General features: G+C 38.4%; 1 protein-coding gene across 1 annotated transcript; it reads right to left on the minus strand.

Moving 5' to 3' along the window:
- Positions 1–6,800: 6,800 nt before the first annotated feature.
- LOC149390794 (carotenoid cleavage dioxygenase 8 homolog B, chloroplastic-like) lies at positions 6,801–9,997 on the minus strand. The gene is made up of 6 exons (XM_089620393.1): positions 9,608–9,997; positions 8,250–8,999; positions 7,767–7,960; positions 7,400–7,589; positions 7,219–7,321; positions 6,801–7,072 (listed from the first exon to the last, which is right to left on the minus strand). The coding sequence occupies exons 1-6, from the start codon at positions 9,914–9,916 to the stop codon at positions 6,927–6,929; spliced, it is 1,692 nt and encodes a 563-aa protein (XP_089476519.1). The 5' UTR covers positions 9,917–9,997; the 3' UTR covers positions 6,801–6,926.
- Positions 9,998–12,564: the final 2,567 nt, after the last annotated feature.

Raw genomic sequence — 12,564 nt, forward strand, 5'->3', positions numbered from 1 at the left:
GATTGTGCTAATCTATCTTAATGAAAGGGTTCTTCAGTATCCGACCGGGAGAGTTGCTGGGTCGCCTTTCATTATTTGTAATTCAAATGCCTCTCTCTCTCTCTCTCTCTCTCTCTCTCTCTGGATAAACGCACAAGCAACACATTTTTCCACTAGTCAGGGGCCTAAGAGACCACCTCAATACATAGCAGTCTTGGTTTGTAACCTGAAAAAAAGACAAGGGAAGCGAAATTCAAAGAGCAGCAGAAGCGGGAGCAGAAAGCTCCTCGATTTTCTGGACGAGCGCCATACAGGCACCGACCATGGTCTCCTTCCTTGGAGAAGACGAAAGTGGGCAGCATCCACTTTCAGAAACACCACTTCCGGTTTCCTCTTTGCTATTGCATCGAGAATTGGCAACAATAGAAACTCCTCTTTCAAGATCCGCTTGGTATATTACACAAATATGCCATTGTGGTAAATTTTTGAATACTATAACCTTTCAAAAATAATATAAATAGGGTTTTATAGATATGTAGCCACCTAAAGTCCTAGAGATTTTTATCCAATCTTTCGTAAATTTTTGATAAATAGCCACCAACAAATATTTACACTGCTGAAAATACATAAAACTCCCACAAATCTTCCCGCCTCAATTTCAATTATTAAAAAAAAAATCGTGCATTAAATGGAATCTCGATAATCGAGGCTGATTTGTTAAACACGCTAAATCATTCGAAACAGGAAAAAAAACGAAGAACGAAAGAAAAAAAAGAAAAATGCTAAAGTTTGAATATTAGAATCCAAAATCGTCGCCGAACAAGGTTTGTATTTTGATTTTGCAACTGATTTGTGTTGTTAATGCGTTAATTTTTCACATTTTCATATTTTTCAGAGACTTTTTTGGGTTAATTTGGGTGATTTGAAATTTTGGATTTCTGAATTTTTTTTTTTTTTTTTTTGCACTCTTTAATCGGCAAAATATTTGTAATCTAACATTGCACAAGACTCGTACGACTAATATTGACTAGTAATTTTATCGACAAAATTGTGTAAGTTATAATTTTTTAATTCTCTTGTCCAAGTTGGGCTTTTAGCGTAAAAACAATTATGTAGGCCAACTCTTTAGTATCAACGGTTATTAACAAAGAAATATGTGGAATTATGGAGTCCAAAGCATTAGGCGCTTCTACTTTAACAAATTGAAATTGGGATCATTATATGGGATACTCACAATGCAAACTGCATATAGGTGTTTCATTGTAATTTCGCCAACAGAAAATTGGACACCAAAAACGTGGCTCGTGGTTGGAAAATTGGGCAGAGAAGGATATGCTGTGGTCTCATGCCACAGGGCATTTCATGTCAATTTTGAGTTGGGATGTGCTGCTCATTTCATTTCCTATTTCGGGTTGCAGTACTGGATAGGAGTCTTATCAAATGCTAGATACAAGGAGATCATCACCTCTTTGCTTTAACACCAAATTACGCTGAAGCATGAATTTTTGAACATAAGAATGAGCAGCAAATATGTAGCTTAGGGTGATTGGACGGAAAGTAAATAATGCCATGGCTTATCATAGTGGAACAAATATAAAAAAAATTAGGTAAATAGTCAATTAAAACGTTTGAAATTGTTATATAGCCAACGTTTCGTAAATCTTAGGTAAATAGCCATAAACATGACGTGGCCTAATAAATAGAAATGATTATTTACCTAAGATTTACGTTTGTAAATATATGAAAGTGACTATTTACCTAAGATTTATGAAACGTTGACTATTTAACAATGTCAAACTGTAAATGTGGCTATTTACTATTAATGTAATGTTCGTGAATATCAACTAGATGAGATTTTCTAAATACCACAAACTACTTTTTGATTTTACACCACTAAAAAAAAATGAGCTTTTAGAAGTGACAATTATCGCTTCGAAAAGTCAAGATGTTGCTCCTAAAAGTCCTTTAGATCGACATGACCAAAATTACTTCTAAAAGTCCGCTTCTAATTGTCCTAGAAGAGACGAGTAGCTTCCAAAATATATAAGTGATAAAATTAGAATTGACTTCTCACTTCCGGTGTCACCTCTAAGACGTTGTCCAATGACCAGGAAAATGGACATTTACGAAATCGAAACAAATATAGTTAAAAATACAAACATATATACATGCGTGAATACAAAATAACTATCGACATGCTGAGATTGACCGAGAAGAAATGAATGGCCCTTAGATTCTAGGCCCGTGCCCTCTGATTCCTTGCCAGCTGCTACTGTTTGGATGATCCCTTTGGTGTGCTACTACTCGCTCAAATTTAGGACGAATTTTAGAAGTCACTAGTACAAAAAACAGCATTGGGTGCGACTTTTTTCGCACCCAAAGGTCGAAAGTCGCACCCATTGATACCTTTAGGTGCGACTTTAGGTGCGACAAAGTCGCACTTTGCGACTAGTCTTTGGGTGCGACTAGTCGCACCCGTTGGCCTACCCGCCAAATTTATGGGTGCGACTAGTCGCACCCGATAGCTATTTTTAAGTTTTTTTTTATTTGCTATTTAATATTTATTAATTAGAAATTAATTCATTATGAATTCTATATCACAAACCTAAGCATTTTACTATAAAATTTAAACATGTTATCAAATTAATTCTAATTAACAATACTAAAATTAACATAACATTTACAATATAACATTACTAACTAAACTAAAATGTCTAATTAACATTTCAAATTAAGTATACTAATGATATCATTTACAATTTACTAATGTTATATATTAAGTAATAATTTCAAATTACAATTAACATATAAAACTAACCTAACTAAACTAAACTTGCTATCTAATTAACTTTCTAATTAATAAATGAACTAAACTTTAGTAAATTATTACTAAACTAAATGAACTAATCTAAACTTTCTAATTAATTAGAGTACATATAAGAATATAAATAAATGAACTAACCTCTTGAAGAGCCGACGAGCAAGGACGGTGGCTTGAGGTTGCGGTGAGGCGAGCTCGGACGAAGCGAAAAAGGCTGTCGGAGTGGGACTGTCTCGCAGCGAGAGGCACCGAGAGCCTGTTTTGGGCAGCGAGGCTCGGCAGCGGGACTAGGCTGAGACAACAAGAGACGGGACAAAGAGTTAAATTGAGAGGAAGAGAGAGAGAGAAAGATTGAGAGGTACACTAAGAGAGAGAGATTACCGGCTGGAACTGAGAGCAGCGTCGACGGAGAGAAGCGCGGAGCTGGGGTTCGAAGCTGTTACGATGAGGTGGCGGAGCCGTGATTGGCCGCCGACAGCACGCGGGGCTGCTTCGGCGCGTCTCCGGCGGCGCGCCAAGGAACCGCGACCGAGCAGTTATGGGAGAAGAAGCGCTCGCAAGACCAGTGGCTCTTTGGCTGAGCCGCGTCGTTGTCGTTCCTGTAGTTCCAGACGTACACGTTCGAGTCCTCGCTGGCGGACACAATGTGGGCCCCGTCGCTCGTGAACTTCGCGGATATTTGACTCCCCGTGTTTCGCAGCCCTGGATATAACAAGACAAGGACACCTCACTATCTTGCTAAAAATTACTAAAGAAAATGAAAATCTAAAAAAAAAAAAATGTGTTTGGAAGTCAATGAAAGCAGAAAAAGCTTGGATTTCTTATTATATTCTCACATTGCTGCGGTGCTTAGAAAATTTAAAGATAACAATACTATGCAAAATGAAATCTTATGCTTATGCGAATTTCTTTGGGAAATGGAATACAAGTTTACCCTGAAATTTCACGGTGGAGGCACGGCGGTGTGTAGCGGCTGAGAGAGAGAAAGAACGTGAGACCGGAGCTGGTGGCTGCGACGGGGTGGCCGGAGAGAGAGAGGGCAGTGGCGGCGGTCCTCGTGACGGAGGCTGAGAGAGAGAGGGTCGTGCCGGTCGGAGGAGCGTAGTGGTGGCGGCGGCGATGGGGTGGCCGGAGAGAGAGAGGGCAGTGGCGGCGAGAGGTTGGAGGTTGAGAGAGAGAGGGTCGTGGCGGCGGTAGGAGCGTCGTGGTGGCGGCGGCGACGGGGTGGTGGCGGCGGCGACGGGGTGGTGGCGGCGACGGTGTGGGAGAGAAGGAGAGAGTCGGGAGATAGAGGCGTTTGTTTTTTTGGGCGAATTTGAGTTTTCAAATGAAAACCCTTCGAGCATGTGCTTTATATAAAGACTTTTAAATTTGGGTGCGACAAAGTCGCACCCAATGAAACTTTTGGGTGCGACATAGTCGCACCCAATGACATGTGTCAGTGGTTTCGGGTGCGACTTTGTCGCACCCAATGACATTTTGTAAAAAAAGGGGGAAGTTTTGGCCGCCGAAATTTTTTGGACATTTAGGTGCGACTTAGTCGCACCTATACCTTTGGGGACAGTATTGGGTGCGACTTAGTCGCACCCAATAGTAGTACCACACTATTGGGTGCGACTACTCGCACCCAAATTCAAAAATTTCCCGAAAAATTTTCAGCGCTTAATTGATTTTTGGGTCCGACTATTCGCACCTGAAAGTCTTTTTGGTGCGACTTTTAGGTGCGAATAGTCGCACCCAAAAGTCAACCGCACCGGAAAACTGTATTTGTAGTAGTGAGTTACATGTCGCCTTTAAAAGTGCGACAAATTTTTAAAAACGTCATTTATCGCTTCTAAAGTTAAAATAAGCAACATTTAAAGACCACATTTTTAATATCTCGGTGGTGTCTATTTAGAAGCGACATGTCGCGTTTTAAAGCTAAAATAAAGCAACATTTAACGACCGCCAATGTCTTTTTAGAAGCGACATATCACTTCTAATAGTTAATTTTTTATTCTAATTAGATCCAACATGTCACATATAATCCGTTCTTTGCTTCTAAAGGTCATATTTGAAGTAGTGCACTTTGTGAATACCTATAATTAGACAAGATTTGTAAATGGAAATTTTACATAATTAGTTATTTTTTTTTTCATCTCCTTTGTTTGTTGTTTGTGAATAAGAAAAACATACTTTGTGAGATGTAGTTAGCATGTCACTATGATATAACTAATGAATCATTATTGATTACCAACACCGATTTATTTATTTATTTACATTCTCAAGAACAAAGTATGAGGTGATACATATTGCATTTCATACACAAATTTCCATATCTGTGAGTCTCACAAGTTGAACAAGATGAAGTCATATCATCAACCAGTGAGTGATGTCCACCAATAAGAACTTAACCCATTGAAAAATAAAAATGAATACGAAGTGTCACAATATCATTTCATGATTGAGGTAATTACAAATGTAACCTTATACTAGTGAATTAAAGCAGTGAGCATTTAAACGGTTTTTGCTTCTAACGTTGAAACGTCATTGATCTCATTCAATATTTTCATTTTTGATATATAAGAAAAAGCTATAGAGTCACATCTCTCTACGTCTCCAGATCCTCCTAGTAATCAGTATATGTATTCGATCTTAAGGTTGTAAAAGTAAGCTATAAAGTTACTTAGAAGAGATATCTTGCAAGTTTGTACACTGCTACAAATATAACTTATAGAAGCGGCGTCGAGATTAAAAGCGAGTGTCTTCTACAAACATCACCGATACATCAAAATCGCAATCTTTAAAGTTGAAAATTTTGAGATTAATTAGAATCGACAATTGTCACTTCTAAAAGTCTGCACAAACTATACAATATGAAATTAAACACATCTTATTATTTTAGATTAATAAACCATTGATCAATACTTCAAATTTTCTCCTTTTATACGTTCATTTTTACTCTCAATTACCTCATTTGGATCCTCTCCCACTTCTAGTAGTCACATTTAAAATCTGTTTTTAAACTTAAAACAAGTTTTAATACTTTGAAAATCATATTTAGATTCTCTTTCACCTCTAGTAGTCACATTTAAAATCCATTTTTTATTTATTTTAAAACAAAGTTTAAATATGTAGAAAATCATACTTCGCGTTTAGGAATGCAGAAAGTCATCGACTTGTTTTTATTAATTATGATAGATTTAATTAATATCCAGTCCATTTAATATAATTAAATAAATCGCTGACTCGAAAATTACATTTAAAAATATTAAAAAAAATATTTTCCTTCTAGTAGTCACATTAAAAATCTGTTTTTAAACTTAAAACAAAGTTTTAATACGTTGAAAATCATATTTAGATTTCTCTTTCACCTCTAGTAGTAGTCACATTTAAAATCCATTTTTTTTTAAAACAAAGTGTAAATATGTAGAAAATCATACTTCGCGTTTAGGAATGCAGAAAGTTATCGACTTGTTTTTATTAATTATGATAGATTTAATTAATATCCAGTTCATTTAATGTAATTAAAGAAATCACTGACTCGAAAATTAAATTTAAAAATATTAAAAAATTGTTTTCCTTCAAATTTTATTTTCATTAAAAATTCTAGGATTTTATCATAAATATATATTTATTATAAATTTCTTAACGTTTTCCTTAAAAATTGAAATGGTTTTGACGCATATCATTACCCTCTAAATAATGATATCATCCGAAAATATACAAAACACGATATATAGTTTTAAACACATTTAAACCTCATTTTTAGATCGAAAATAGATGTTATACGTGATTATTGGACTTTCAAAAGTCAAAGCGACACAAATAGAGAAATAAAATTATTAGGTATATAATATAGATGGAGGTGAAAAAAAAAAAAAGATGATCCAAAGGTGATAGGTAAAAAATCAGAATTACACATCATATTTTTTATATACACATTGATGACTTAAGAAACCTTCATATATGCTCCTTATATAATCATAGCAAACGCTTCTATGATCACTAGTTAACTGCTCATCATATTTGATGCAGTTGAGAAAGAAACCGAGTGCGAAATAGTTATCACCATATAATTATAACTTAATTAAACAATATAATGTTCTTAATTAAACAATATAATAATACGAAATAATTAAAGTTTCTACTTTCTTGGGACCCAACACCCATGGAGGCCATAAGGAAGGCCGTAAGGGAACTTTGCGCGCGCAATCTCCTTGAAGCTTGACCCGTCCAGAATCAGTGCATACCCATCTCCGTTCTTTTGACTAATCATCGATATCACCACACCTTCAACCATTTTATCAAATAAAACCTTTTAATATATCAATAATCACAATATAAAAATGTTATACAGTATTTTAGTACTAACGACCAACGAAGAATAAGTTATTGTGTAACGGTTTTTATATATAGTTATTGATGTGGGGACTGACCATCGTCTTCCTTTGTAGCCCCTGGACGACCAACGAAGAATGGTTCCGAGGGAATTGAGCCAGGCTCATGCCAATTCTTTGCCTTCTTGTCCTCCAAATCAATCTGCAAAATGTAAACCGATCATGTCACATTAAGCCTATGTTAAATATGATAAGATGAGTCGTAAACGGTAATAGTAACCTTGGTGATTGAGTTGGGGAAATTGCATGGACGTTGAGCTCCACAAGCGTAGGCGTATCTGTATTTCTTGCCCAAGAAGTCAGGGTTGATGCTGCACATGTCCATCCCTCTCCCATGCTCGTTCGGGTCCAACGCCGACTCTAATTCTCCCTTCGCCCTCCCGTCCATCGCTATTCTAAACCTCCCAACCCTAACCAAAAAATAAAAAATCACAAGAAGTGAAAATAAATAACCATAAATTATTAAGCTATAATTATAGGTGAGGATAGCTAGTAAGCTATTTGACATAGTCTCTTCTTTCTAGCGCTACTATATTAAGAATATTTTAGAATTGATATTATGATTGATGAGATATATAGATACATACCTGGCGTGGGGCAAGACGTCTTGACCTTGGGAAGAGCGTAGGTTGTTGAGGCGGAGGTTGTCGAGGATGGTGGTGTCGGCGTTGTGTTCGCAGCAGTCGGCCACGATCCCCGTCACCCTCCCTTCCTCGTCCCTCTCCTCGTACGCGTTTATGAAGTGGAACGTTATAAACAACGGAACCTCCACGCTCGCAACCTTTTTATTTTGTACCAAAAACGAAATCAATAACTTTTGTTTATATTGACAATCTTGATCATACTTAATATCTTACCTTCAGTGATTTTTATTTTTATTTTGATATGATATGTTAGGTTCTTATTAGTTCAATTCATCATGCTTGACTTTAATTTCTCGTTAATTTTTATAAATATCATTACCGTTCTTAGTTGATATCTTACCTTATTCTTTTGGTAAATTTGATTTAAATTGATATTCCATTTCCGATTTTTGCAAAAAAAGAAGAAGAAGAAGAAGAAGAACTTACGACTTTCCCGGTAGTTTTGCACATGACGTGAAGAAAGGCCTTGGACTCCGGGAGCCACTCGAACTTGTAGAGCGGAGTGGGCTCGGCCCGGAGGAGATTCCTCGCGCAGTAGCGCAGCGCCATCTCTGGCACGATCACGTAATTCTCCGTGACCGGGAACGAGTGGACCCACCCGGGAGCGGGCCCGCCCCGGCACGCCACGCGTCCCACGACCTTCCTCTCGTTGGACCCGGGAAGCATCCTCACCACGAGGTAGCCCGGGCTGACCAGGTCCGGCAGAAGCGTCAGAAACTCGGACTCGGTCACGACCGGGTGGGCCGAGTGGATGAGGCCGCCGAGCGAGTCCGAGTACTCGAACCGCCCGAGAGTGGCCAGCGTGTCGGGATCCACCACGATGGACCCCTTCTGGGTCTCGGTGAGGCACACCACGCGCCCGTCGCCGAGCCGGACCACGCCCGTGTTGGCGTTGTCGGTCAGGGACTTGCCCGAGAAGAAGAGGCTCGCGAGCTCGCCGAAGTAAGACAGCAAGCCCCCCTCGGGTTTCGGGACCTCCGAGAACTCGCGGAAGCAGAGCTTGTTGTGGGCCACGGCGGCTTTGTAGGCCTCCGACTCGATCTGGCGGTGGCCGAAGACGAGGCGGCCGCCGCGGAAGTCGAGGCGGGCGAGAGTGGCGTAGCCGTCGAAGAGGTGCCGGAAAGCGTGGTCTCCGATGTTCCACTTTCCCGGGCCGTTCCTCAGGTACGTCCCGTTCTGCATGGCAATTCATTTACGTGTGGATTGAATACATATTTGATTTCTTGTTTGACCTACTCGTATCTATGCTTATTAGGTAAATGAAAAGAAAAGGGTCGAAACTTTGATGTATATATTTGGTGATATTATATATATTATTGTAGGAGAATTTCGGTCTAGGAATATGCGTCGTTAATATCTCTGGTCGACATATCATCATGTAAAACATAATCAATTAGGTGTCTTCAATTAACATGACATCAGTTGTTGTCACACCTCACAGAAACACTCCTGTACGTAGGGACATAATCTCCATACAATTTTTATTTATTTATTAATAAAAATTGTGATATGATAAAACGTATCTTCGAGAAAACAGAATAAAATAAACGGAAAGGCCAAATAACCAAAGGGCAATATGTCTATAGTAATTATACGAAAAATTAGCAGTAGCTAAGCCATTTCCTTTTGATTTTATAACAGTGTTTTGATCTTGTTTTCTAAAATGATCATCAAGTAGTATAAGGACTCTTATCACATATAGTTAATTATTTAAAGGACCAAACTCCAACCAATTACGAAAGTAGTGATAATAATATATATAATAATAATATTGATTCACATACCAGCCAGTGTGGTATTTTTCCTTCAACAACGAGCTCTCCTTCCCATCTATCTTGCCTTACGCTTGTCCATGCAACATGATCACCGTTCTTTTTCTTATCTAACGGCTCACGACGGAGATCAGGAACCGGCGGTGCCGGTTTTAGAGGAGTCGCTACATTCACGGCCGTCCTTGGCCGACTACACAGACCGGATTTGTTCGACGAGAATAAGCTCGTGAAATGCTTATAGTTGGGATTAGTAACATGTTGCTTCGGAGGCAAAATTGAGTGTTTTTCAATAGCTGAACAAGAATAAGTTAGAGAGGCCATAGTTGAGAGTTTTGTGTTGTGAACTTGTGATTATGGAGTTTAACGATATTTAGGGTTTTGTTGAAGTGATGAGAGGCGTTTGAGTGTGTTTGAGGGGTTTTGTCATGGCATATTTATAGGGGACCGTTTATATTGGAGCTTGTATATTGGTTAATACGAGTGAATATAACATATTAATATCGAGAAAAGTATATATGATAGATCCTATGCTTGTCACATACGAAGAGAATCTTCGTTGGTGGAATTCCTTTCCACTACAAGACACGGCCCTTAGTTTTGCGTTACACGAATTTGCTACGATTAATTGGTTTGTTTTTTGTTTTTCTGAAGCTCTGAAATTTTACTCTCTCAAATGTTGGTGGACATTCAGGTTTAAACGGCACATGACAAGAGAGGTTCGCACAATGATACAAAAAATCTACTATGAACAAAAATACGAGTTTGCTCGCAAAACTATAAATAACGGTAAGTAATCACAAAATTATTTTTAGTCTTAATTAATTGTCTCACAATTTTAATTGAATAAATAATCGGTGAAAAGACTAATAAACACAACACGAACACGTGCGTTCTTCCGTAATTTTTATATCATATTCATACCTGTAATAAATTGCGAGTGTTCAAGTTATTTGATGATTATAATAAATTAAAATAATGATAAATATCGTGGTGGAAATTCAGGTTAAATCGGCATGTGACAAGAGAGGCGCGTGACAAGAGAGGTTAGCATAATGATAAAAAAATCTACTCTGAACAAAAAGACAAGTTCGATCTCAAAAGTATATTAAACGGTACATAATCACAAAATTATTTTTAGTCTTAATTAATTGTCTCACAATTTTAATTGAATAAATAATCGGTGAAAAGACTAATAAACACAACACGAACACGCGTTAATTTTATATCACATTCATACCTCTAATAAATTGGCGAGTGTTCAAGTTATTTGATGATTGCAATAAATCGAAATAATAATAATGAATAAATAAAAGATGGAAATACATTATATCAATAGTACTCCCTTTCTTATATCATGACTCATTCCATGTCCATGTATACATTGTTAGAATTTTTAACCCCAAACCTGACCTTAAGCTAGAAAATGAATCAAAGAATAAGAAGAACAAAGACACACACACATATATATATAGCGATTCACTCTCAATGCGAGAGCTAAATCTATTTTTACCGCTACACAAATTCAGGAGAATGTATTTACAATATCACTTGCACTCTACCAATAAGAACGGCAAACACAGTAGTTGAAGAGGAAATCTAAAGATCGATCCGCATCATCGAAGGTCTTTAGTCGTGGCCAGAGAGAATTTGGGAGTATCAGAGAATATTCTGATCTCAGAGAATGTCTTGATTCAATGAATGAGTTGTTTGTTACATCGTTGAGTATAAATACTTTACAGAGTAATGATTAGTCAGTTGAGTATAAATACTTTACAGAGTAATGATTAGTCAGTTGCCTAATGCTAACTGATTTTCATAACTACTTCAACAGACTTGTCCACGCTGGCAGTCCTCTTGAGCTGGTTTGACGGAAGCTGCTGACGTGCCAGTCTTCACTTCAATACTCTCCCACAAGGGAAATGGTGAGGCCATTACACCAAGCTTGTTCTTCAGTCTTTGAAATCTGTTTACTGACAAACCCTTTGTTAGAAGATCAACAGTCTGATCAGCTGTTGGAACATAGCGTAGTTCACTTGCTTGCTAACCACCAGATCTCAAATGAAGTGCATGTCTATCTCTATGTCCTTTGTCCTTGCGTGGTACACTGAATTTGTGGCAAGAGCTGCTGCGCTGAGATTGTCTCCCCATATAACAGGAACGTGTAGTAGTTCAATCCCGAGTTCCTTCAACAATGACTTGATCTACATGATTTCAGCTGCAACATGAGCCAGAGCTCTGTACTCTGCTTCTGCACTTGACCTGGCTGTTAATGTCTGTTTCCTTGAGCTCCATGAAATGAGGCACCATCCAAAGTTTGTACAATAGGCACTTGTTGGCCTTCTGCCATCAGGGCGGCTTGCCCAGTCGGCATCGGCGAAGCTGATGAGTGATAGGCTCTTACCCCCCTGAAGTTGAGTCCGTGCGTGATAGTGCCTTTAAGATAGCGAAACACTCGTTTGCAAGCAAGCCAATGTGTCTCAGTGGGGTTGCTCAAAAACTGACTCAGTTTATTCATAATGTACCCAATGTCAGGGCTCGTGATTGTGAGATATTGCAGTGAGTCTACACTCCTTCGAAACAGCGACAGATTGTCCATGATAGCACCATCAAGCTTGGAGAGCGTGTGATGTGGAGCAACTGATGTGGACCATGGCTTGGCGCCAAGCATCTTTGTCTTGGAAAACAAGTCAGCTATATACTTGGACTGAGAGAGATACATGCCAGTTTTGTCCCTGAACACTTCAACTCCAAGAAAGTGATGAAGTATACTAAGGTCTTTGAGTGCAAATTGGGTGTTGAGGTCGACTATCAACCGTTGAATAACCTGCTGATCGTTGCCTGTCACTAGTATGTCATCAACATACACAAGAAGCAGAATGTACACATTTCCTTTGATGAACATGAAAAGTGACACATCAGACTTCGAGTTGGTGAACCCCCAGCCAAGTAAGGCAGCTCGGAGCCGCTCG

This window comes from Urtica dioica, chromosome 7 (assembly GCF_054948205.1).
Source record: "Urtica dioica subsp. dioica isolate 48M chromosome 7, U.dioica_male_clone48M_v1_H2, whole genome shotgun sequence".
Lineage (NCBI taxonomy): Eukaryota > Viridiplantae > Streptophyta > Magnoliopsida > Rosales > Urticaceae > Urtica > Urtica dioica.

Excerpts from the sequence above, each read along its gene's own strand:
- LOC149390794 (XM_089620393.1), bottom strand. The coding sequence starts at position 9,916 with ATGGCCTCTCTAACTTATTCTTGTTCAGCTATTGAAAAACACTCAATT. Across the intron at positions 7,322-7,399 it reads TCCCCAACTCAATCACCAAG|ATTGATTTGGAGGACAAGAA; the intron begins GTTACTATTACC and ends TACATTTTGCAG. Across the intron at positions 7,073-7,218 it reads GGCTACAAAGGAAGACGATG|GTGTGGTGATATCGATGATT; the intron begins GTCAGTCCCCAC and ends AAATGGTTGAAG.